At 42.0% G+C, this 26,449-nt stretch overlaps 1 protein-coding gene across 2 annotated transcripts in view; it reads left to right on the forward strand.

Annotated features, from left to right (window-relative positions):
* PTPN11 (protein tyrosine phosphatase non-receptor type 11) overlaps positions 1–26,150 on the forward strand; it is a 42,143-nt gene extending 15,993 nt beyond the window's left edge. Inside the window, exons 8-17 of one of the 2 annotated variants that reach the window (XM_054006320.1) lie at positions 7,948–8,044; positions 8,527–8,606; positions 8,741–8,899; positions 12,524–12,655; positions 14,101–14,255; positions 14,426–14,493; positions 15,383–15,534; positions 19,218–19,330; positions 21,096–21,197; positions 23,718–26,150. In XM_054006320.1, coding sequence (XP_053862295.1) covers positions 7,948–8,044; positions 8,527–8,606; positions 8,741–8,899; positions 12,524–12,655; positions 14,101–14,255; positions 14,426–14,493; positions 15,383–15,534; positions 19,218–19,330; positions 21,096–21,168 — 1,029 coding nt within the window. In that variant the 3' untranslated portion in view covers positions 21,169–21,197; positions 23,718–26,150. The remainder of the gene's footprint in view (positions 1–7,947; positions 8,045–8,526; positions 8,607–8,740; positions 8,900–12,523; positions 12,656–14,100; positions 14,256–14,425; positions 14,494–15,382; positions 15,535–19,217; positions 19,331–21,095; positions 21,198–23,717) is intronic. The other variant, XM_054006321.1, reaches the window with a different exon arrangement.
* Positions 26,151–26,449: the final 299 nt, after the last annotated feature.

The raw sequence follows: 26,449 nt of genomic DNA on the forward strand, positions 1-26,449 counted from the left end.
AAGTTTCCAGTGGTTTAGACTGAAGACTGCATTGTTTTTACAATTACATGGTGTTCGCCAATACATATATGTTAGGTGTAGGGCATACAATATTAATATGGTATTACGTCCAACATGTGGGCAGTTAACTGAATTGTATTATGTCCACTTTGCTCACTTATGTCAAGAGATGTATATCCCACAACATTCTGCAAAACAAAATGTAGCTTTTGGCATTAGCAAATATAAAGCCCGTCAAAGGCAAGATATATTTGTTCTATGTCCTAATACAGGTACCTTCACAGGCAACTGGTTTAAAATATGGTATCCCAAGCAGAGATAGGGAAAGATATAGAACAACAAATTAAAGAACTGGTACAAACTGGGTTGGATCTTAGATGACCTATAAAGTGCATTCTAATTTGTAAGCAATTGTGTTATAAATATAAGAGGGTTTAGGGGTATATTTTGAAGCACACTTACTGTGTAAGGTGACCTGAACAGCGCTGCAAGAAACTGCTTCCCAGAAAGATTGGTATTGTATTAACTCTTTTTTTCTTTCTATACTGTTCTGCTATTGATTTCAAGTATAAATTGGCTATATTTGTCTAGTCAAGCAATCGACTATGCATTTTGAGCAACAATGGTCTTGTAAAAATAGAATCCAGGATAAACTTTCACATAACTCAGCTTGCTAGAAATTTCAGGAGAATCCACAAATGTGAGTGTAAAGTTTTTGCTTAAGCAGTAGAACAAAATGTCATACCTGAATTCATGCCCAGTTAATACTAGTAAACGTTTCCAACATAGCATGTTGCTTTTTCAGTGTTCCTTTTGGTGGTAATAAGAAATGGATGTGTGAATAGTGATATGGCTGCAAATGGGGAAAAGAATCCATTTCAAAGCTGGCCCATTCAGTTTTTTATATTATACCCTTTTAAACTGAGGGGAAAGAAATAAGCAATTTAGAAGACAAAAGTCCCCAAGTGTTAGTGTGCTGATCATGGCAGGATCGTGAGGGATAACTGGTCAAACACACTCGCTGCAGTACAAATCTTCTTCCCCAGCTATTTATATAAAACACTCTCTCGTCCTTGAATTCATTGCTTCTTTGACACTCACATTTTGGGAATGCTAAAATAAAATTACTGCAGAAAGGGACCCTTTGAGCCATTTTCCAGGTTAATTTTAAATAGTGTTGGAATGACAGCTGTATAATCTGTATGCTTTGCTTAAGAATTTATTATTATTTTGTTTGGGTGCAACCCCTCTATCTGGAGCTATTATTACCATCATCATACCAGAAAGAGAGTAAGGGGGACATCTATTCCCCTCCATGCAATAGTGTATATACCTTCTACATTTTTAATAGCATCTGGTGCTGGTTTTTTCCTTTAAAACAAAACAAAACAGCCCATTGATTTGAGAGTGATTCTCTGTACATAAATTACCAGTTTCAACAGTATTCCCCATTTTCCCCCCCTCAAACAGAAGAAACGTTAAGTACAACCACTGTATATCGTATCCCAAACCACAGTGAGATATTCCTGGCTCCGAGACTTTCTCTACTAACTGGAGTGATTCAGGAACAAAGAGGAAAAGAGTGAAGATGATAGGCGCTTCTAAAGGCCCTATATTTCACTTCTAAATATAGTGAAATGGTTCCCGTAAAACAGGTTTATATTGAAGAACTTCCTTAACTGATTCTGGAATATATATTGTACCACCAGCAGATGGAGACAGGAAATCAAGGAATGTGATGTCAACTTCTTTTATAAAGAGGCTGGTTCCAGCTGCATAATACTGTTTGAGAAACTTCTTGAACACTGTTGGGGTTTGAGAGTGGGTGGGGAGAGTAACTACCGTTTGTTAGATAATAAGGATATATTTGCAAATGCATTCACTAGCTGAATAAAATCCTCATGATGATTATTCAGCCAGCTGGGCTTCATGGGAGAATTAAACAAATGAAAAGCACAAAGGAGCGTCACTAGCTGAGGTAGGAAATTGCTCTCTACCAACATGAGAGTGAAACGAACAGTTTATTGGTCTTGATCAGACAAAGACAAGAGGAAGAAGGAAACAGTGTTTCTGGTCACCATTCTGTCAGAGTTGAGTGTCTCCTCTTCCCACAAATTCTCTACCCTCTGCGGTCAGAAAAGGGACTGTCAATCGAATTATCTCAGCTGATCACTGTAATGAGGGAAGGTGGAGAGAGAGGATGCAGCCTTGGATAAGTAGGGCTCAGGAGGTATAAGGGTCTGTGTATCAAACTAGCATCCATTGGCTTTCATACAGAACAGGCAAATATGCTCCACGTAGCTAATGGCACAAAGTAGGCAAACAGCCACATTCTGCTCTAGCTAAACTTTCCATGTGGATGTGACCAAGAAACCGTGGTCAGTGGTATACTTCAATAGCTGTCATATCGTGACATTTAAACTGTTACATGTGACAGCTACATGACTTGGTTTGAACCCACAATAAATTGGCTTTTCAATCTGGCTGAAGAACAAAAACGTGTGTTGCAGTTAGCATCCTCTCCTGGGGACTCTGAGTTTACCCTTCCGGTACTCAGACTTCACTAGCAAAGGTCCCAAAGCTCTTCTTGATTTCCACCCCCCGCTCTCCCCTGCCCCCGTTGTAGTTGGTGCTGGCTGATGAAATGATTTTGGTGGTGGGATTATGTGGATTAATGTCTAGCTGCCCAGGAATGGAAGAGACTGGTTTTCGCCCTGTGTGCCAATATTGGTGCAGGAGGGATAAGCATTCCCATACAGTGTCCTTTTGAATATATTGTAGACTCATCTATGAAACCACAGAGCTGGCACTGTTAATGTACCTCTTGTTTCTCCTGGCCTGGCCTGAGATGATTTGTGGCCTGGTGGAGTACTGGAAGAGAAACTCATAATGTAGCTGATTCATTGTGGCTGGCCCTTGGAGAAATGGGGCAGATAAATGCTCTGACTTTCCTGAATACATATATTCACCGGGAAGCCAAAAACTTATGAAAGGGGAAAAAGTTATAAAAACAGAAAATCTTTATTGTGAGCTATTTTATTGTGAGCTGCTTCCTTTCACCATCACTGCCTTTTGGAAATTGCTGTATTAATCCTAAATGTCTCTTTATAATGTCATATGGTGATCTCTGAAATTAGGGTTACCATATTTGAACATTGAAAAAAGAGGACACTCCATGGGGCCCCGGCCCCGCCCCAACTCCGCCCCTTCCCCTCCCCCGGTCCCACCCCTTTCCCCACCCCCGCCCAACTCCGCCCCTTCCCTGTCCCCATTCCAACCCCTTCCCCAAAGTCTCCGCCCCCTCCCCTGAGCACCCCCACATTCCCCCTCCTCCCTCCCAGCCACACGAAACAGCTGCACCAATTCTAAAGTCAGGCACTCCACTAGTATAGACTCCCATGACTTTAATGAAGCTGCTCAGTGGAGGATCTGCCCCGGCCCTCAGTTTTTGGGAGCGGTCAGGACACGCAGCTCACACTGTTCTGTTTCCCAGCTCCCCAGATGCCTTGGAGCACCCAGTTCTCCTCCCTGCCCGGTAAAATCCCGGACATTTTGAGCTATTTAATTCTTTAATTCTAAAACGTAATTCTTTATATGTAGTGAACTTTGTATTTTCGTTTTGGCATTGTGTTTGCTCCTAGGATCAGGGGCAGCCAGGGTCTCCACGTGCTTGGCCCGCCACAAGCCAAGCTCAGAGGCTCCCATTGGCTGGGAAAAGCTCCAATGGGAGCTGTCGGAGCCAGCCCCTGCAAGCCCTGCCCCCGCAGCTCTGATTGGGCAGGTATTTCGCAGTGATCCACCACACTGCTGTGTCTCATCACAAATGGGGAGCTGAGTGCCATACAGCACACCCCAGCCCCAGGAGCTCTGATCCACTTGCAGGCAAGGCAGCCCGATGCCCATCGCAGCCAGAGCTCTGATCCCTCTGCACACTCCTGCCTTTCTCACACTGCCCTCCCCTCCTCCCCCACCACAGTCAGTGCTTTTTGGCGACTCCCCGGAGCAGCTCCCCCAGCGCTGCCCCCCACCTGTGCAATCAGTGGCGCATGGTACTCCCAGCTTTGCTGCTCCCTGACTCTTCGGCTCTGTTTAAGAGCCAAGCTGCCCTAGTGCTACCGGCTTCAGGCACTTCTCCTACCTGGGCTCCACCTGAGCTGCTCCTCCCAGCTCAGACTGTAAGAGCCGAGCTGCTGGCTTCTGGCAGCCCTCCCCTACCTCAGGACCCAGAGCTGGCTGGACACGTCCCTTCCCCCGGCTCCAACTGAGCTGCTCGGCTCCGCCCCCTCAGACTTACAGAGCAGAGCTGCAGGAGCCAGCGTTACCGGCTTCAGGCAGCACCCCCCCTGCCTCGGGACCTTGCACCGTGGGAGCAGCTCAGCTGGAGCCGGGTAGGAGAAGTGCCTGGCTGGGGGCTCGGGGTCCGGAGGCGGGGGGGGGGGGGGGGTGCTGCCTGAAGCCAGTAGCGCTTGCTCGGGCAGCTTGGCTCTGTAAATCTGAGAGAGGAGGAGTGGAGCAGAGCCACAGGGGGAGAGGAAGTGCCGGCCATTTTCCCGGACATGTGTGGCTTTTCAGCAATTCCCCCCGGACGGGGGTTTGATTGCTGAAAAGCCGGACATGTCCGGGAAAAAGAGGACGTATGGTAACCCTACTGAAATGAAACCATCTCATAAAATGTTAATGTTGCTGTTTAATTCAGTTCTGACAGCCATTGGTTGTCTATCTCTGTGAAAGACTCCAGGATGTCCATGAAACTCTGCATGTGCCATTTATGGTCTTACTACCCAGATAGTGCTTATAAATTACTTTCTCTTTAAGTATATTTAAGGATGTAATCCCTCTTTTCCTGTGAACTACTGGATAGAGATGTTGGCAGGATTCCTTATTCTTTTGCTTCTGAAAAAAGGCTTTTTGGTGAGTTTAGTGCTTGGATGGCATAGTGAATTGAGAACCTTCATTTATTATTGCAACCAGATTTATTATTGCACTATGTACAACTTTAATGGGCTAGCTACAAGTCAGTGCTGCTTATGGGTCTCTCCTCAGGGATGCACAGAGCAATAATAATGAATTGCGTGAAGCAAGGACATGTTTGCAGTCTTTCCCGTTTGAATCCCATGCTTAAAGAACCCGGGGGCAAACTTTGCTTGTAGATTATAAAATGGACACAGTTAAATGTGCAGTTATGGTAGCATCAAAGTGCTAATTATACACAAGGTGTTCAGTGTAATTGGTTTATTCAAGCACCTGAAGAATCTTGCAGTATGCCAGGCACATGTTATCAGCTGAAGTGAACCTTCTGTAGAACTTTGCACCATAAATGATGACTACTATTACTACTTTGTACTAATACAGCATCTTCTGTTCTTGGCACTTTGCAAACATTAAGACTCTCAACTCCCCTATAGAGCTCTTATCTTGATTTGGCTGGGGAAACTGAAGGGCAGAGAGGCTCAGTGACTTGTTCAAGATAGCACAGGAGTTTTGTGTTGGAGTGGGGAATTGAATCCAGGTTTCCCAACTCCTAGGCTAGTACTGTAACCCCGGGACCATCCTTCTGCTCACTTGAGCTATGTCACCATTTTTTCCATCCGTAAAAAGGGATTAATAATACTTGCCTCCCTTCAGAGAGTTACCTCAAGGCTTCCTTAAGGTTAACCATATATAGCACTTTTCATGCAAAAGCGTAAGTCCTGTTACTGCTCTGGGTACTAATTTTGCTCTCTGGTCCTATTGTAGCACATATCTGCCGTGATTATTTTTATTCTAGTGTGGCATGCATTGAGATGAGAGAATGGTTTGTAACAAGACTGTAATATCCTTTATTTTCAGGATGTTTCTTCTTATCACTTTCCAGTTTTCATCTAGAGTTGCGTATAGAGGTTCTTTGTTAGTTTTTTCTCTTAACACTCGCTCCTAGTCTTCCCTTGTTGTTTAGGATTTGCCTGGCTGTTGCTTACAAGAATCCACTCCTCTTCTTGAAAGCTTGTGTTGTGGCAATGCAATATAATCTCTGGCAGCTTGTTTCTGGGACTTCCCAGCAACATAGCTACATACTGGTAATGCCGGAAGTGGAGGAAGAAAGCCAAATAAGGCCCGAAGGAATCCAGTTCAGGTAGAGAAGTCCAGACCACAAAGTGCCACACTGGCTTTATAGAGTGCTCAAATGGTTACCAAAGTTAATTGTTATTTACAGTGTGGTTGTAGCTGTGTTGGTCTCAGGATATTGGAGGGACAAGGTGGATGAGGTAATATCTGAAGAAGAGGTCTGTGTAGCTCGAAAGCTTGTCTTTTCACCAATGGAAGTGGAGCCAATAAAAAATAATACATCGCCCACTTTGTCTCTCTAATAGTTAATTATTAGCAGCATTAAAAGTAGTACCAGGCTGCTAAGCAGACTTTCTCTCCTCCCTTGAACTCAGCAGCTGGGAGAAATATAAGCAAGTATCTTTATGTTTAGTTTTAAATCTTACAAGGAGGGTTCAGACCAACCCCCAATGATCTGTGGCTTTGTTCTTCAGACCTACTTGGCAGAAACTTTGCTTGGCTTCTTTTCTTCTCCTCATCCTCCTCCCCTCGCCCTTTCTCCTTGAAGACCTCCTCTCCTTAATCCAGCCTGTTTAATTTCCTTCTTAACGTAGGCAGCTACTCTAGCAAAAATCTAGTATCGTCTGGGCTAAATGCTCCGTTCCTTTTTCACGTCATTGAGGGGGTGGGGTCTCTTTTGGTTGCTTTGATGGTATTGGCACTTCTCCTTCAAAGCAGTGTGAACATTGATTGGTTCTCCCAACTCTCTCGGAGGCAGTAGGGATTGCCCCTTACTTCTCAAGATGGAGAGAGATGCTAAAAGACTTTCTCTGTGTCCCCCATTGAGCCCATATCAGAGACTGGATTAGAACTTGCTGCTCCTTGGGTCCCATTTCTCTGCTCAGTCCCCTAGACCACGTTTCCTACTCTTGGGTGAGTCACTGCCTAGGAAACAATAACTAGCTGAGGACTTTAAGTTGAGATTACCAGATTCTCTTCTGGGCTTTGCCAGTGTCTGTGACTTTGGGCAAACCCCTTTAAATTGTTCTCTGCCTAGTCTTTCCGTCTGCAAAATGGGCATAACTATGTCACTGGTATGTTATGAAGCCACTTGGAAAAGCATTTGCGACTCTGGTTAAACCGCTTGGAAAATCCCAGCCCAGCTTCTTGCTTCATATGATGATACAAGTCTTTGAGGATGCTTTGGGAGGTCCCTTTACTTAATTGTTTAAATGCGGAATGGCCACATGTGGGCAGACTCCATCATTCCTGAATTCTTTGTAACGTGTTACTACTAAATAGTGGATTTTAGGAATTCGACTTGAGGTGATCATGTTTTAATGCTTGCCAGAAGGCTTAACGCTTGGAGGATCTGGCCCACAGTTCAGTGTGTTCACGTTCAGGCTTTTGCTTTCATTTTGCAGTTGGCTTGTTTGGGTTTCCTTCAGACTGCCAAATTTCTGCATTTAAAAAAAACAACAACAAATTTTATGCCAGGTTTATGTAACCAAATATTGTTTCTGAATATAAAGTTCCGTAGGAAGTTGAATTTAAAAAAGACCCACCTGTATATGCAGATATCTGCCTCAACGCAATAGAATGGAAACTTACTGATGCAATGGTTACTTGACTTACAAAAGTTTGGATTCCAGACATAAGCTTTTGTCTTCAAAGTCGTCACATATTATTTCTAGTAACTCTGCTGTTTTGAATTTCCTAATTCAGTGTGTTTAACCCTTTGAACCAACCTTATCAAACCAACCTGAATGCTGACGCATGAGATTTCATTTTTCTAATGCTGTCTAGTATGATAGTCAAATGTCAGATTTTTCTCGCGAGCCACCACTGTGTGCATTCTGTCTCATCATTCCCAATGTGGTGCAAGTTTTAGTAAAACCAGTTGTTTGTGCCCTTTTCATCTAGACTTTACAACAGCAAGAATGCAAACTTCTATATAGTCGTAAAGAGGGTCAACGGCAAGAAAGCAAAAACAAAAATAGATACAAAAACATTTTACCTTGTAAGTAGTATTCACTTTTTTTTTTTCTTGTTTCACTGTTAACATTGGGCTGGTACACTCACGGATCCTTTCACTGGGAAGCTAATAATTATTGGCCAGTAGTACAGTGCTGTTCTATTAAAACACCAGCAAGCTAAACTATTGCTCAGTGATCAGCACTAGTGCTCAGTAAGTTTAAGAGGATTAATTTGTGCTGTAGGGGTGCAGGACAGAATAATTATATATACTTTTTATATATCTCATATTCAGATTAATTGCAAATATGAAGCACTGACTAAATAATTGTCCTAGGGAGCAGGGAGAGAGGAAAGGTTGAGTCATCTGGCCATTTTCTTAGCTATTAGAAATGGTAAGTAGTCAAGTACATGCGAAACTTGGCCTTCATGTAGTTTGTTTGGTACTAAGGAACCAATTATAAGTTGACTAGTTAGCAATCACAGAATGCAGCAGTTTAACATGCTGTTTACTTATCCTTCCTCTAGTTGACCATACCAGAGTTGTTCTACATGACGGAGATCCAAATGAACCCGTTTCAGATTATATCAATGCTAATATTATTATGGTAAGTGTGTTATTGCCTCCTTCAATCTGTCACTGGCACAGAGCATAGCATGCTTGCTATTGTATTCCCTCCTAAAAACAAAATAAAGTCATTTTACAATCACATCATTCATTGATATTTGTTTTGATCTCTAGCCTGAATTTGAAACTAAGTGCAACAATTCAAAGCCAAAAAAAAGTTACATTGCTACTCAAGGCTGCCTACAGAACACAGTGAATGACTTCTGGAGAATGGTATTCCAGGAGAACTCTCGTGTTATCGTTATGACAACAAAAGAAGTCGAAAGAGGAAAGGTAAAATGGAACCTCAGGCGGGCCCCACTAAAAGTTATTAAGTTTCAATACAAGTAAGGACTAACCAGACTTCAGTCATGTTGACTTACAAGCTTAAAAATGGTGATCTGGTGCAGCTACAACTCCCATTGGAGACCCGGGCCCTGATCTGTAAGTTGCAGAGTGCCCTCTCCTCTCACTGATAGCGATTGGAATCAAGGGCACACTCATCTCACAGGATCAGGCTCTTGTTTAATAAAGGCTGACTAAGTTACAGCTGCCTTACATGAATTTACTTACTGCAAAATTACTTAAGGGGAGGGAACAGTGAAGGAACTGGTGCAGCCAGGCTGGCACACTGCACACTTTAAGGGAGTTAATGCCGTGTGCTTGAAACTAAAATATTGCTGTTTATTGGTATCAAACCCAAACTCTGTTAGTTGCAAAGCCTTTGTGGATTCTATTTGTATAAGCAGTTTGGGGGAGATGGGGGGGAGAAGGCGGTTATTACTATGAAAATAAACTTCTTGGAGTGCACCACTCGTTAACTGGAAATTTCAACAGCGTTAAGTGAAATTTTCTGCCATGCATTCATGCTAGCCTGAATAGCATTTATGAGACTACCAGAATGTGTTTCTCTTCGTCCTTCTTTATTTTCACTACTTTCCAGACTTGGGATTGATAAAACTCTTTGGGCTTGTACAATGAGCTAGTTGTTTGGATTGTAACTGCACCCAGATGAGACTCCCCAAAGCAGCAGTGATTTAGCATGTTTATTTCTAACATAATGTTTTCTGCCTCCAAATGCCGTCTGCGAGCCATGTTCTGCATGAGCACATGTGCTCACTCAACCCTAGTGAGCTGCGAGTCTCTAGTGAACTGCTCTGGCAAGATCAGCACATTTATTACTTTGAAAGAGAGAACTTTTACAGTTGTGTATCCCAGAACCTTGGCTTGTTCCTTTAAATGCAGAGAGATCTCGTTTGTTCCCCCTCCTGCCATCTGGGGCTGTTACTCTGTTTCTGGATCCTAAATTTGTCGAGTGGGTGGGTGGATGAGGGAGCAGAAGAAAGAGAAATGGCTCACAAATCTTGGCGGAGTGGCAACAATAGTACTCCATTGCTTGTGTGCAGCCTGGTTTTCTCTCTCAGGAGTCCTTTGCCTTGGGTTTTTGCAAACACTTTTGCTGATGGTCTGTACTTGTTCTCTTAGTTTCTTTGCCTTTTCTGTGTTCTTTCCTCTATCTCTTTGTGAATATGATACTTCGTGTTTAAATCTTATACATCATGTCTTCAGTAAAAAGAAAATTATCCTTCCACTCAGTATGAGGAGGGCCTGGAAAAAAGCTGAGTAGGAAGACGGCTAGTGCTCTGTTATGTAACAAATAATTGACAATGTTTTTTCATTTGCGTGACCATATGTAATAAGGAATTTTAACAATCTTAGTACAGAAGCTGGATATTTGTAGCTTTTGTTGGCATTTTCCCCCACCTTAAAGTCTCCAGCCTGCCATCAGCAGGGCGGTGGGTTAGTGACTGGTTTTGACTTCTGAGTTGTTTAAAATCCTGCCTGCCCTTAATTAAAAAAACAAAAACAAACCGAGACCTCTCCCTGACTGGCTTGATGATGTGTGACAGGTTCCCTCTGTTCAGAGTGCAGTGAAGAAAGACCAGCTGGTTCATTGGGAGGAGCCGTGCTTTGGCTTCCTCACTCTTGGAACAAAATGAAGAGATTTTGGGTGGTTTCAAAGGAGTCACGCTTCAGAGCACCCTCAGGATCCTATAACTTCTGTGATGTTTGATCAAGTGGGCCAGGCTCATCTTGACTTTCAGTTTTTGATCTATGTTTTTTGTAAAGGATTGCTAGATGTTGCTGATGCTCTAGCAATAGCCGTTTTGCTTGTTCCACCAGTCAACACTTCTGCTGCACATTCCCCAAGTTTCTTGGCACTTCTCTCTAAATTGTGCCAGTCTGCTCTCCACACTAATGACCTAGCCTTTTAAAATGATTCAGTAATCAGAGCGTTAAAGTACTGCATCATGTGCCAAGTGATTTTGAGATATGCTTCAGCCTTTTCTCTTCAGTAGACCCTGATTGCTGGCCTGGTTGGATATGAAAGCTTTTACACCCCAGGCCAAGGTGCTTTTTGATCTGCAGGAGGTAGAGGGAAGCATCTTTCCCAGAGAGGATGACTTTAGGAACAGTTTGCTTCAGGCAGTAGGGGATCCTGAAACTGTCTCAGATCTATCTAGGACTCTTAAGACTGCAAAATATGCAGTAGGCGAAGCAAACTAAAGTACATCATTATGAATTAAAATAATTCTCTCTCTCAATAATTGTCTCCACCTTGTTTCTCTCAAATTAAAATAATGCAGTCTTGGAAGGGATCCACTGAGCTGATGTACAATGCGTCCCCATTCCCATACTGACGACTCTTTAATATTACACATTACCGTTGAGACTCTTTATGCCAACAGATGCTTCCTTGTTCAATATCCTGCATTAAAACTGCAAATTGTTATCTCTGTCTACTTAAATACAAGATGTGGGTTTCAGTGCAGCTTGTGCTTTTTGCAGAAAATACAAACAAACAAAAGCTTAGATCCAAAGCATCCTGGCAAATGCGTATGCGTACATCCCTCATCTAGCATAATATCTTCTCATGTTGGCAGCAAGATCCTTTCCTCTGTTGTGTTTTCTATCTGCTGTTGAGTTTTGGCAGTGAAATTATTGACCTTCAGATGCACATTTATGGGGAAGTTGTTCTCTACAGTAATCTGTGGGTGGTCTGCATTTGATATTGCTAGAAAATCTGTCTATGTATCTACTACAGATTGTTCATTCTTTCAGTACATGGACTAGGCTTGCATTCTTAGATACAATGATTCTTGAGAACCTAGCTATTCCCTATTACTGTTTTCACTTGGTTCTGGAGGACTTGCTCCTTGTTATATGGAATACATCATTACAGACTATAGAATAGTCTTCCAAGGGAAGTGGAGCATTCTGAACCAGGCTTAAATAGCAACAGACAGCGTTCTGCACCCCATGGAGAACAATTCCTCATTTCTTGCTGGATGACCCGAAGAGCCCAGTGAACCTTCTGTGCTCTGATTTCTAGATGAGGCGAAGGGCAAACTTCTTGCAAGATGCTTCTATACTAAAAATGGCCAGTTTCTTTGACTTCTATTTATAGCTTTAAATATTAGGTTTTAGAGCTACCTGTGAGATTAATGCATTCCTCTTGAAGTTCTTCATGTATTAAAACTACTTCTGAGGTGAGTGTGTCATACTTCTAGGCTTTCCTCTTTGCTGTCACTGTGATGTGGGTTTTGTTTTTGTTTTTTTTGTAATCTGCTGAAGCTAACAACATCAGGAACGCTGCTGGAAAGCAAATCCCCCCCTCCCTCAATCTATCCTTATTGTCTTGGACCCTCCGAGCTTCCTTGCATTCTCTTTTCTCCCCCATCTTGCACAGGAAAAAGAAATATCCGCCTTGAATGGACATTGGGTAAGACAGGCAAACCTAGCTTTGCCTGTTAAGCTAGTCTTAGCCAATCATGCTAGTAACTGTGTGAACTGGGTATTTATATAGACCATGAAATCAGATAGTAATTACTTTTTTTTTTTTCTTCTGTCTTCCAGAGTAAGTGTGTCAAATACTGGCCTGATGAATACGCATTAAAGGAATACGGGGTTATGCGTGTTAGGAATGTTAAGGAAAGTGCAGCTCATGACTATACGCTAAGAGAACTGAAACTTTCTAAAGTTGGTCAGGTAAGTATGTCAGTGGCTTTTCTTTTTTTCCTTTTGGTTAGTCCTTTAGAGTTTCTAACAAATCTTCATCTTTCAATTTAGGCTGCAAAAAATAATTGATGAAAGGACTAAACCTTCTATTGGCCCCAAAGAGAGAGTCCAGGAACAGGCTTTTAGTTTTAATAAATTAAGTCCTGTCCTCCACTTTGAGGCTCAAGTTCTAAGTCAAGGAATTTGGTCTTTTGAGCTTGGGATAATGTCTTTATTTTCCATATTCTTGTAGCCATTATTTAAGCACTTCAGCAGAGAACGTGTCTCTGTAGATTTATTGGGAGACCTGAAGTTAAGGTGGTCTTGCCCTTAAGTGCAAACCAAACCATCCTTCAATCTATTTAGATGCTCACATGTGTCCCTTCACTATAATATCTGAGTGCCTTGCATCACCTTCATTCTTAAGGTACCTATGTAATGACTGTTGTTAGTCTGCTCCTGATGTGGGCGCCTCCCTGTTCGCCAGTACCAGAGCAATTCACTACTGCCATGTTGCCAGGTTTAATTGTTTTACTGTTTTATTTTTCTTCTTTATTCTGCAGTACGGAAAAGTATGCTACGTTTGAGTATATAGCACAGGGTCACTGCCCTAAAGAGCTTAGTCTGTGACAGAAGGAGCTGCATACCGATGGGGTGGCAGCGAGCGAGGAGATAGCCTTGGTTACTGTATGTGGTTACTCAGCACAGGCATGTGCATGGCATGCTTGACTTGTATATGAATGAAAAGGAAACGGATTCTACTTGAAGGTGTTAGAAGTGACTCTCAAAGGAGGGGTTTGAATGATGGGAGAGTATTAGGTTGTCAAACCAGTTCCTGCAGACCATTCTGTGTGCAGGCGAGCGTGTGCCAAAAGGTGCAAAAACAGCTCAGGGATAAAGCAAACTAGCCGGTTGCTTAGCCTGATGATACTGGCAGAGTGAGACCACGAACGGTGGGTGCCAGTGGGAGGAGAGCACAACGTGGTAAGAGACTAAGACCCTGATTCAACAAGTAGGAAAACACGCAGATCATCCCACTGAAGTCAGGTTAGGGTCTAGGTCAGGGATAGAGTCATGCAACATCCTGAAGATGAGGACAAGAAGCTAGAGATTGATGCAATAGAGAAGCAGGGAGCCATGAAGGGATTCAAGGAAGCAGATGGCATGGTCAGATTGCCAGACCAGAAAGAACTGTCTTGGAGGCTGTGTTCATTTGGAGTGGAAGGGAGCAGTGTGGATGTTGGGGAGGTTAGAGAGAAGGTTACTGTAATCAAGAGGAATGCATGGCCTTTTTAGTTTTTGATGGTGTTAAGAAGGCCGTTGTGTGTTCCTTTTTTAAACCAAGTCTGATTCATCCTGAGTAAATGGACACTTTTGGTTGGATTTCTCTGGATATATTTAATTTTTTCACATGTATGTTGGTGGCTCTCTTTCAGGGGAACACTGAGAGAACAGTCTGGCAATATCACTTCAGAACCTGGCCTGATCATGGAGTACCCAGTGATCCTGGCGGTGTCCTGGACTTCTTAGAGGAGGTCCACCACAAGCAGGAAAGCATCGCTGATTCAGGACCTGTTGTGGTGCATTGCAGGTACAATAATGCAACTTATCTCCTAGCTTCTGCAATAAGCTGCTTCTTGATAATACCGTCTGGAAGTCCAGTACATCTTTATATTGGACACTTATTTAGGTTGGCTACTCTGACGTTATTGCCTATTCAGAAAGGAAACCATAATCACGTCTTTTTTTTTTTTTTTACAGTGCTGGGATTGGACGAACAGGAACTTTTATTGTGATTGATATTCTTATTGACATAATCCGAGAAAAAGGTAGGTCCCCAGTTTAGTTTCTTCACAAGTGCTGTGAAAGTGCCTTCACATGTGATCTGTGAGAAGGAGACAATTGGTGAAGATCAGGAAGACATTGCAAAGTGTATGTTTGTGCCTGGCAGAAATCACATCCTTTAAGATGTGCTCCCATTGACTTCAAAGGGAGTCATATGGCCAAAGCCCGGAATGAGGATTTTGCATCTCATCTACAGTGATTTTTGTAAATTCCATATTTTTTGCTAGCCTACCAGCTTTTTGCCAACACCTTTATTCTGCGACTATCCATTTGTACCTACCATTTGCCATCTTTGCTGTCCAAAGCATTTTAGTGATCTTGGTTTCCTATTTGCAAGGGCAAGTTGTGAAGTCCTCTTAAAATTATAGTGGACAGACAATGCCATGTTACTATCCTTTATATAACTCAACATAAAGTTAACACTAGACTGATATAAGGTCTTTCCTGGTCAGAAGACTGCTCATCACTTGTCTCCTTTCTCAGCTTTGGTGGGGTGGACTTTTTTTCTTTAAGTTCCAAGTATTCCACTTCTACCTTAGTGCCTCTGTATTATGATGAACATTTTCAGCTGAAGACTGGATGTGACTTCATTTGGAGTGTAATTAGGGTAATGCAAAGTGATGGTTCTTTCGTCCTCCAGAACAGCTTGGCATCTTGTCTTTACAGTACTGCAAGTTTATGTACAAATGGCTAAGCAAGAGTCTCAAACTCAAATTTCCACACCAAATCATTATGACAGTAGTCCCAAATGTGCTATGTGTTTTACATTCACAAGGGAAAACAGAGTCTCTGTCCCAAAGAGTTGACAGTCCAAAAAAAAAAAAAAAAGAGCATGTGTTACACTGCTGCACTAACACTGATGGTCTCTTCTAGGCGTGGACTGTGATATTGATGTTCCAAAGACCATTCAGATGGTGAGATCGCAGCGGTCAGGGATGGTTCAAACAGAAGCGCAGTACAGATTTATTTACATGGCAGTACAGCACTACATTGAAACGCTACAGCGTAGAATTGAAGAGGAGCAGGTACGTTGGTCCCAAACCTACCACGGTCTTTGTGCAGTGATGCCGATAAGGAGCTTGCGGCGATGATGGGAATGAGAAGAATTGCCCTGTTGCTGTCTGACCTTTTGAGGCATATCTACTGTATGTTGACTGTATACATCATGAAAAGGCTTGTTCTATTACACTATTTGTTCAAAGAGCTTTACTATCTATTTCAAGTCACTATCTTAAAAGACTTAATTGAAACTGAAGGATTTAGATAATTCTAAAGTAGTAAGAACACTTACCGATAGTTTTTCAGCCATCTAGGAGGGGGAGAAGATTCCTCCATCACCATTCCTACCTACAGTATTTTCATGGAAGGTGCAACAAGGTCTGAGGCCCAGTCCTGCATTCCTAGTGCATTCAGAACTCCCATTAACTTCACTGATCAGGTTAGGATGGGGAAGGAATGAAAAGTAAGACTCTCAGTCTTAATAAAGAAGACTCCCTTATGCTTCATTGTGCATAACGTGGATTTCAGGAGTTATTTCAAGTCTCTCCATTAAATCTCTGTTTGAAGTGTAGTAATTGTATTCGATCAGCAGTCACGGCAACACCTGTTTTGGAAGTCTAACATTTTAAGTGTTTAATGATTAAAAGGTGATTATGTTGGGTTTAGTTTAAGTCTTTGGAAAGAAATCCTTTTAAACAATGGAGCCAATGTTATTGCAGCATAATAGCCAAGGAAGAGAGAGCATTTGGAGCAGAGACCACTCGTAACAAGGTAGAGTGACTGCATTGGAATGCGTGTTGGTTAGCTCAGGATTAGTTCAAGTGGAATCATGGAGATATTCCTTGCTCCGGAAAGCTCCAGCAGCCCCAAAATGCCTTTGCAGATTGTTTATATTGTGCTGTGATGGAGAAAGGGTTTGTTCGTTTTCTGTCCTTTTCTTCCTTGGCGCTTTCATTCTTTCAACCCTTACCCTAAATGACTGCCATCCTGGATTCTTAGCCTTGTCTGGAACAGCAGGGGCTGTTCTCCTCTGCAGTTCTCCATACTGCTGCAACAATTATATAGCTAAAGCTACTGATCTTTCTCCCTCTTCCAAGACCATTCACACTATCTGTTACCCACCTAATCACCACCACCTGCAGAACAGGAGTCCTCAGGCGCTTCAGACATTTTTCTTTTATGACTCGGTCCTACCTTGCCTTAAAGCTCACTGAAGTTTGAAAATGCATGGAGTTCTCTGCAAAGCTCTTACCCTCAAATATTATATATTGTTCAGTTCACTTGCAGCCTTTCACAAAATTGCTACTACTGTCTCTTGGCGTTTGTTTTTAGTTCTAGTGTAGTTTTTCCAATATAAATGGAACTAATATAATTACAATAGCATCTGCTACTAGGACAGAGGAATCTCTCTCTCCTATGATGGTCAGATTAAATCTGTAGTCATGTAAAACGTATACTACGGTGCTAAAATGGAAACGAGACTTAAACTGGATTCTAAGCTTTACTTTACTCTAATACAGTAATAGTGCTTCTAGTTCTGGACGAAAAAGCCCTTTGACGCTCTTGTCAGAAGTTAATGTGATCCTGAGCAGCCTTGTGATGACCTGAGGTGGCACCACATGTGCAGTGAGAGAGAGGAACAAAAATGGGTGGAAATGGGTTGAGAGCATCAGTAGAATGAAGGAAGCAGCTGAGTGTCTTCAGTCCCCAATTTGCGGTTTATTTGGGGGGTGAAATTTACTGTTTCCGTCGTCCTTTCTACCAGTGGAACAACCCCCCCTCACAAAAAAATAGTTGTGGAAAGAAAAGCTAATGAGTGACGCAAGTTCTGTGTCATATTCTTGCCCTAATTTAGAAAATGTGTTGAGTCGTTTGCCCAGCTCTACTCTAGAAATATTCCCCGTTTCCTTTTGGCATTGAGAACCTCGGGAGTCTTGATGTAATCAAGTAGTGTGTTAAATATTGCCTGTCTCTTTCGTATGTATGAAAACTACAAAGTAAACTTGTTTGGTTAGTTTTCTTCTTGGAAGCAATAATTTTTTTTTTTGTAACACTGAAGTAACTTGAGTAATTATTTCTAATTAGGAATAATGGAAATGTGGTAGCAATAATTAAACTGAATAGTAGGAATAATTATAATGAATTAGCGAAGTCAGAGGAAGAAAAGCCTTAGATTTACATCTTCCTGGTTTGTTTTCTCTAATTTAGTCAGATCAAAGAACAGAGCTGACTTTGATTCTGCTTCTCGGCTGCTTTTACACTTAAGATACGTCTGCGGGTTGAATTGGCATTTATCACATAGTTAGAAGAATTCAAAATCCAATTTTAGGCTGCAGCATAAAATTGACCTTTATTAGCTGTGTCCAGGTGAGAGGTGTGTACCTCACAGATTCTAAATTTGGGCAAGGCCTGAACCTTTATTCCCCTTAAATCTGATTTTTTGAAAGGTTACAGCAACAAAATTGTTTTTGACTAGGGTCCCTGCAAAGTGATCTGTCAGGAGAAGGTGGGAGGCAGAAGTGGTAGGAACATAAGAACATAAGAGAGGCCGTACTGGGTCAGACCAAAGGTCCATCTAGCCCAGTATCCTGTCTACCGACAGTGGCCAATGCCAGGTGCCCCAGAGGGAGTGAACCTAACAGGCAATGATCAAGTGATCTCTCCCCTGCCATCCATCTCCATCCTCTGACAGACAGAGGCTAGAAACATCCCATTTCTAGTGCCAGCTGCGTATAGCAATAGAGGCTGAGATTTTCAAAGTTGCCTTAATGGGAATTAGGACTCCAAGGCTATGTCTTTACTTAAAATGCTACAGTGGCATTGCTGCAGCTGCACTGCTGCTGTGCTTCAGTGTAGACACTCACGACAGCAATGGGAGGGGTTCTCCCGTCCCTGTGGTTAATCCACTCGAAGGCGGTAGCTAGGCTTACGGAAGAATTCTTCCATCGATCTAGTTCTGTCTACACCGGGGATTACGTTGGCATAGCTATGTCTCTCAGGTATGGTTTTTTCCACACCCCTGAGGGACATAGCTATGAGGAAGTAATTTTTCAGTGTAGACCTGCCCCATGTCTCCTAAGATGCTTTGAAAATCTCAGTCATAGAATTGACTGGATCATTAGGTGCTGCTGGTCTGAGCACTTCAAGAATATACCTTGGAAAAAGTTAGGAGTGGGGCTTGCACTCGTATTTGACCATTTAAACCTTGACTTTGGTGTATATTTAGCTATTGTTAAGGTCTATCCTAAACTGGAGAATGATGCCCATTTGCCCCAGAGACCCACTGGCTGACACTGTCTACTGTACAGTGAAGGATGGATCTTTTTGCCAGGTTTGGATAAAGAAAATACGGTCATGTTCACGTGTGTGAACTCACAAAGTTGGCACATCCTAGTTAGAGACTGGGGGCGGGCGGGCAGGGACCAAGCATTCTGTGAAGATTTTTACCGAAAGCTTCCAGTAGTCAAAGATAACCTCTACCTCTAGGAATATCCAGAGTGCATGTTGTAGTTACAGAAGTGAAATCTTTCATGCTTTAACTTTTTTATATAAAATAAAAAAAGCCTCTTTTCTGAGGGGTGGAGGAAAGTAGGTTTGGCTAATTTATATTTCATTTCTTGAACTTTATATCTATTATCTTCTAAAAATGTAGGTTTCTGTTTTATTGACTATTCTAAACCTGTTTAATTTTTGTGTTCCCTTTTTTCAGAAGAGTAAGAGGAAAGGGCATGAATACACAAACATTAAATATTCTTTATCGGACCAGACAAGTGGGGATCAGAGCCCACTTCCACCATGTACTCCGACCCCAACCTGTCCAGAGTAAGTAGCAGTTTCTCAAAGTAACAAGTGAGTTCCGAAATGCCTGTGAATTCAAGCAGATCCGGCAATAGAGAGTCTAGTTGTGGACTGTTTTCCTCGTAAAAGTTTATTTCTAATCATATAACAAAGAGGAATTTCCTGAGCAAACTTTTGTTCTTTCTCTACTCACTGTCACTTGAGGGTCCTTTATTAATTTTTTCTGGTGTCCCCACAAATGGAATTTTTCAATCCTGCACTGATTTTTTTCATTTGACATAAATGGGGCCTTGGTGATAAAGTGGTTTTCAACCAGGGGTTCGGGACCCTCAGGGGGGCCGCGAGCAGGTTTCAGAGGGGCCGCAAAGCAGGGCCAGTGTTAGACTTGCTGGGGCCCAGGGCAGAAAGCTGAAGTCCCACCACATGGTGCTGAAGCCTGGGGCCCAGAGCCCTGGCACCCGGGGCTGAAGCCAAAGCCTGAGCAACGTAGCTTCATGGGGGCCCCTGTGGTTTGGGGCCCCAATCAATTGCCCTGCTTGCTACCCCCCAATGCCGGCCCTGGCTTTTATATGCAGAAAACCAATTGTTGTGGCCCAGGTGGGCTGTGGAGATTTTATAGCTTGTTAGGGGAGGGAGGTGGCTCAGAAACAAAAACGTTGAGAATCCCTGCGTTTAAAACATAGGAAAAGGATATCTTGGGTGTGAAGCACTTAGATATGAAAAATATACCGGTTGCTCTATTCATGGTGCACAAATTATGCATGGGTCCCTGCAGCCACCAATGAATAGAGGAACTGTTTAGCAAGCATACATCAGCATTGCCTAACCAGTAGTTTAGGACAGAAAGTAAAGAATACCATACCCCATTGAAATGATCTGTCTGTCTTGTGTATTTCTCCGGTGACAATTACTATGGTATCTGAGCATAGGGGAAATGTAGGTTGAAAGAATTCAGTGACCTAAGTTAGAATTTAGCCAGGACACCCAGGTTAATTCCTCCATACTTGGGGGTGCAGTGGTGAAGAAAAAGGCCCCTGGTTCTCAGAAGGTTGTTCGGAAAGGTGGAGGAAAATCCGTTAATACTTTGCCATTCTGTTTCCCTACTGCAGTGTTTCCCAAACTTGGGACGCCGCTTGTGTAGGGAAAGCCCCTGGTGGGCCGGGCCGGTTTGTTTACCTGCCTCATCCGTGGGTCTGGCCGATCGCGGCTCCCACTGGCCGCGGTTCGCTGCTCCAGGACAATGGGAGCTGCTGGCGCGGGACGAGGGACATACTGGCCACTGCTTCCAGCAGCTCCCGTTGGCCTGGAGCAGCGAACCGCAGCAGTGGGAGCTGCAATCGGCCGGTCCTGCGGACACGGCAGGTAAACAAACCGGCCCAGCCCGATGGGCTTTCCCTAAACAAGCGGCGTCCCAAGTTTGGGAAACACTGCCCTACTGTGTTGGGTTTTCTTGTTAACCTCCTCAATGACTAGCATTGCAGTAAGATTGCGATGCCACCCTATTGTAGTCTTGCCTTCATCCTGTCCCAGGTTTTGTGCTGACTTAACTCTGTACAACTGTAATGATGTTAAAGTGGGCAACTTCAGTGCTTGTATGGGGTGGAGTTGTCTCAGAATCTGCCCCATTGATTGGGTCATGCAGAAATCACCCAATATTCTGAATCCAGATGCTCTGTGCTTTGAAGCGAATTGAACACGTTATTAGCTAACATCATTGAATTATGTGATATGTATTTATTTTCTAGTAAATCTGACTTTTTTTCCCCTCTATAAAAATCTGTCATTTTAGAATGAGAGAAGATAGTGCTAGAGTATATGAAAATGTGGGGTTGATGCAGCAGCAGCAGAAAAGCTTTAGATGAGATGTACAGAAACTTCCATGCAAAGGAAGGTACGTACATTAGAAATTCTAGTATATTCTAGCCTAAAGCTGTTTTTATTGCACTATGGCATATTTTAACATAATCACAGTTCGATCATGAAATGTATATAAGCCAAGAATCTTTGCCATAGTGTCAGTTGGTTTAGCAGCTAAAATATTCAACATCATTTTCACAGCAACTTGATTTACCGATTGAGGAGGGTAATATTTTGGACCCAGCAGAGCCAGATCTTAATGGAAAGAATTCCAATTCCAACACTTAGAAGTCAGGCCATTCAGAGCAGAGATCAGAGCTAATACTCCATCTTGCTTATAAAGTTTGAAGGTAGACTCCCATTGTAAGTTAAAATTGGTTTTGATTATTGCACATCAGCAAGGATTGCAAGATCTGACTGAAACTTTAACTGCTAAACCAACTCGCGCTATGGTAAAGATTCTTGGATTAAATACACTTCAGAATTGAGACGGTGGCGCTCTTTGAGTCTGAGTATTAGTGAACGTTGCTGGATTGGGCTGTGAGTGATTTTAAATCCTCTCATTTTGATCTATTGACCAAATATGTTTTATGCTCATGTTAGCATTGCTGAGCTGATACAGTATGGGAGGATGGTGTAGATGCTGTTCTGCCTCTGACTAGAATCTCTCTCTCTTGCTTGCCTCTTACATCTGTGCCAAAAATAATCAGGTAAACTTTCAGATCTCAGGGAGAGACTGCAACACCAGCCACTTTTGTATCACATTGAATAATTTTGGACTCGTAAACTGAGCCTGTTTGCTCTGGAAGTCAGTGATAAAATAAATATAGGGGGTCCATGATGTCATTTGTACATGGAGCCCCCCTTGAGAGAATAACTGAACTTTTAAAAGGTTCTTAAATTAAAACTTTGTACAAGATTTTAGCATATGGGTTTAATGTGCTTATGTGATGGAACACCTCTGGTTCAGAGAGGTGACTGGGCCAGTGGTCTGCCAACATGTGATTTAGGTAGGCCTATCAGAGCCATTATGGCATATACAGGACACAGCACCCGCCCTGACCCAATAGACTGTAACCCGTATCAGAGTTGGAGAGTGGTCCATAAACTAGGCATTTGTTAAATAAGTCATGGTCTGATGATCTGTTTGATGGGTTTTTGCAGTATATCCTGTTTTGGAGTCTACATTTCAATAGCTCCCTAATTAGTATTCCCTACAACCAGGGAACAGTACACATCTTAAAATCCTCTCAGTTATGTATTGCCACCCACTCAGCCCTCAAGGGAGTTAAACTACTAAAACCAATTTTAACTTACAATGGGAGTTTGCCTTCAGACTTCATAAGAAAGATGGAATGTTCGCTCTGATCTCTGGTCTTTGCTCTGAATTAAAAAAATTGGAATTCTTTCCTTTAAATTTACGTGAACTGGGGGCTTACAGAAGATATTACATAGAATGTTTTAGTCTTCAGGACTGTCTATCTCTGGAACAGATCCAACATAGACAGCTGCAATGTAAGCTTGCCCATGCTGCTTTGCAAGTATGCTTTGATCCTGGCCTATGCTAGGGACTTGGAGACCACCTAAAGAGACAAGGCAGCAGGCTGTCTAATCCTTGGCCTCTTTTACTGACACTGTCAAAAAAGTGTCAACTGTGTTTGTATGATGTGGACAGGTGTCCACAAGGATCTGGACTGAAACCACTAGCTGACTTCAGGTCACAATTGGATGCGAATGACTTTCAATCACTGCCAGCTATGGGCAGATTGGAGCCAAGGCTCTGGAGTAGGAAGTGAAGGGTCTTCATCCTATTATTGATATAATATCACTAAACTAAGCCCTTACCATCACTCAAATAAGTACTTGGATTTTGTCTTACACTGTATTTAAATACCTACCTTTTTCTGGCTGCTCCCCAGTCAAATGTAATTGAATATATTTATTTCACTCTTTCTGGTTCTCATAAACTAGCCTAGTACTGCAGTTTTCAATTGGAAACATTGCAATTTGAATTTAAGTTTTAAATGAACTTTATTCTAAAGTTAGGTTTCTATATCCCTTAGATTCATTCTTACGTTTTGGGCCAAAGCTACCTTATGGTGACCCTTTCAAGAATTAACAGTTTAGGCTTTTTTTATTGTCCGAGCCAACTGAAATGCAAAGTGAACAGCGTAAATGTTGAAAAGTAAATTAGATCTTAATTCTTTCAGCTTCTGTTCTAACAAGTTGGCAATCTTCTTCCTTTTGTGCTTAAAAAAAGGCCTTCCGACCTGTCACTGTCCCTTTGATAGTACATGTTTACAATTGTAAACTGACAGTGGAAAAGGTGGGATATGCCACTCCGCGTGAAAGTTGGGAGAAGACCAGACTATATCTCTTTAAACCGATGGATGTCTCTAGTTGTGTGAAATTCCATCTGATATTTTAGATCTAAACTATCAATCACTGCTGTTTATGTTAAGTGTCAAAATGAAGCATTTCCATGTACGTTCAGAATGATGAATTATTATAGTATATGTTTCTAATGAGCTTTTAATTGTTTTCCCTTTCCCAGAAATGAATATTTTTTTTTAAAAAAGGTCAAGAAAGAGATGGAACAAGCTTCACGTGAAGAATGAATTTTGAAGGCTTGGTACCTTTTTATTTATGGTGTTTAACCCTTCAATAATAAGCAAAACCTAAGACCATCTAAAGATCATTATATCCTTTCTCTCCAATATCTGATTTACAATTGCTCATTTTTCAAATAAAAAGGAAATCCTCTCTACAATGTAGAAAGATATTTTGTAGAATCTTAATTGTGAATCCAGCCAACTGTTAGCCTGGCGTTCATCTGCTTCAAATAGCATTTTTGTTTCAAAATCTGGTTATTAGCATTATTTCTTATCAGAGCAGTTGTGGGGATTTTTTTTTTTGAATGGGGAAGCAATGATGTGGGTAAGTCCATTTATATAAATATAAAATACTAATGGGAACAATTCTTGATTGTTTGAAGACAGTGGATCACCCACATTAAAAGTCAGCTACATCATAACATTCGTCCTAATGCATTTCAAACTTGGTCTGAGTTTGACGGGGTGAGCAGTTCATCTTTGATATGAAGATGTTTTTTGTGACCGCTGATGGCTTTGATTACTTCTCAGCTGAGTTGCTGGATGGGCTGTTTTTGAGTAACTACAAAAAGTAGCCTTTGCCTCAGACTAGAACATTCTGTAGATGACCTGTACCCAAGATACCAATTTACAGCCACTCTGGCAAAAAAAAAAAAAAAAAAAAAAAAAAGCAGCCTTGGGGCCGCTGCCTATGTTAATTTTTCAGTGTTCATTTATTAAGCAGGAGATCTGACCTGTGGAGCTGAGACATTTTAGGAAGCTCCACAGTGACACTTGACATCGTATTAAAACAATGAAACCAGTAACCCCCTGTGCAGGCTGTTATCTTAGGCTGAAGTGAACCCTGTCTTAAAAATAGAGTTATTTGGGCCTTCTGGTTCTCAGTAAGGCCTCTCACTAACGAAGGTAGCCTGGGGAAAAGGACTATATGGAAATTAGCTATCACCTAAAATTGCCTTAGTGAAAAGGGCAGCGCAGGTACCAGTCAACAGCAGCTTGTTCTGGTCTATTTCATCAGGCGGGAGTTTCATTAACATTCTGCCTAAAGTGCCTTTCAGAGCCACATCCAATTTGCTGTCCGTGTTTTAATTAAAAAAAAAAAAAATACTGCATCTATCTCTAAAAACACTTTTGATTGTTATTAATGAAACAAAATCCTCCCAGAGTGACGCCAGCAGTGAGAGATGCTGTTATAGTGCCACAGTTACCTGGGTTTCTTCATCTGCAGAAGAAGGGATGTAAACACTTCTCGGTTTCCTGCATTAAAGAAACTTTGCCCTGTCCTGTTGTCTGAATCTGGATCTCCCATTGGAACCTATAGTAGCTGAGTGTGTGCTCATGGCAGGATCGGGCTCGAGGAGTAGGTACCAGTGGTGTCTTAGCAGCATCTTTCCCCTCACTGCTGGTGGAGTTCTGAGAATTATGGTGAAGCCACCAGGTGGTATTGAGGAATTATCATCATTTTTATTTAGAGTATGCAGTTAATGGTAATCGCTGCATTGTATTTCTGTATGTGCAGTAAGGGTGCAGGAGTGATGAAGTTACATTATTGGTCATAGTAGTGAAATTACACAAAAGCCTGGAATGTAATTAGTGCAGCATTTGTGTTCCCTACATTCATGTGGGGATTGCATTGGCTTTCCCTGAGAATGCTTTGCAAAGTCAAGTGCTTCACATTTTGTGTTTGTCTGAACTGAATGAAGGCGCATCTTCACTTTAAGCTGAACTTTGTTACTTTGCCTCTTGTTCTTTGTTATAATACCTCTTGTCTTCTGGTCCTGGAACTCCTGTCACCAGCACACCATAATATTTGTGTCTTAATGTCATTATCTATAGCACAGTCGTTAATATTTGCACCCTCTGTAGATCTAAAATTCTTATGGCTTGATGAAAGGATGGTCAGTTTTCATCTACTTGTGTTCGTTCGGTCACAAATAGAATATTTGCTTTATATCACCTTCCTTCCCCAGCCTCCGTGTACAGTTTCATCATGTTGACTTTTTCTGCAAAGGTTAAATAGGGATCATTTAAGTGCCGAGTTGTGTTTTTGAATTGAGTAATTCAATAACAGTCTAAATATCTGTTAATTGGAAATTTTGTGTAGCATTATGTGGTGCTATATTTCCTTGGATGCTGCAAGGTTTTAAATCAGGAGAAAATGAAGTGCATGTTCAGGATTAGAAATACTTTGTACCAAAATCATAGGGGTAGCCGTGTTAGTCTGGATCTGTAAAAAGCGAGAAAAAGTCCTGTGGCACCTTATAGACTAACAGACGTATTGGAGCATAAACTTTTGTGGGTGAATACCCACTTCGTCAGACGCATGTGGTGGAAATTTCTGATGAAGTGGGTATTCACCCACGAAAGCTTATGCTCCAATACATCTGTTAGTCTATAAGGTGCCACAGGACTCTCTCGCTTTGTACCAAAACGAAAGTTCAAAGGAAGATCCTCTAAGCAGTAGCTTATGAACTGCACTAATGTGACCTGTCCTAAAGATTGACTTGTATTGGCTGTAACCAATAATATGGTGATGTATTCAGCATAAAGCTGCCTATCATAAGATAGCATTTAAAATCTGTGGAACTCAGCTCTGTAGTTTATTTGTTCTTGGAACTGGGGAAATCTCATTTGTCTAGAATGTGTGTGAATCTTAAGGAGCACATGATGGATG

This window comes from Malaclemys terrapin, chromosome 16 (genome assembly GCF_027887155.1).
Source record: "Malaclemys terrapin pileata isolate rMalTer1 chromosome 16, rMalTer1.hap1, whole genome shotgun sequence".
Lineage (NCBI taxonomy): Eukaryota > Metazoa > Chordata > Testudines > Emydidae > Malaclemys > Malaclemys terrapin.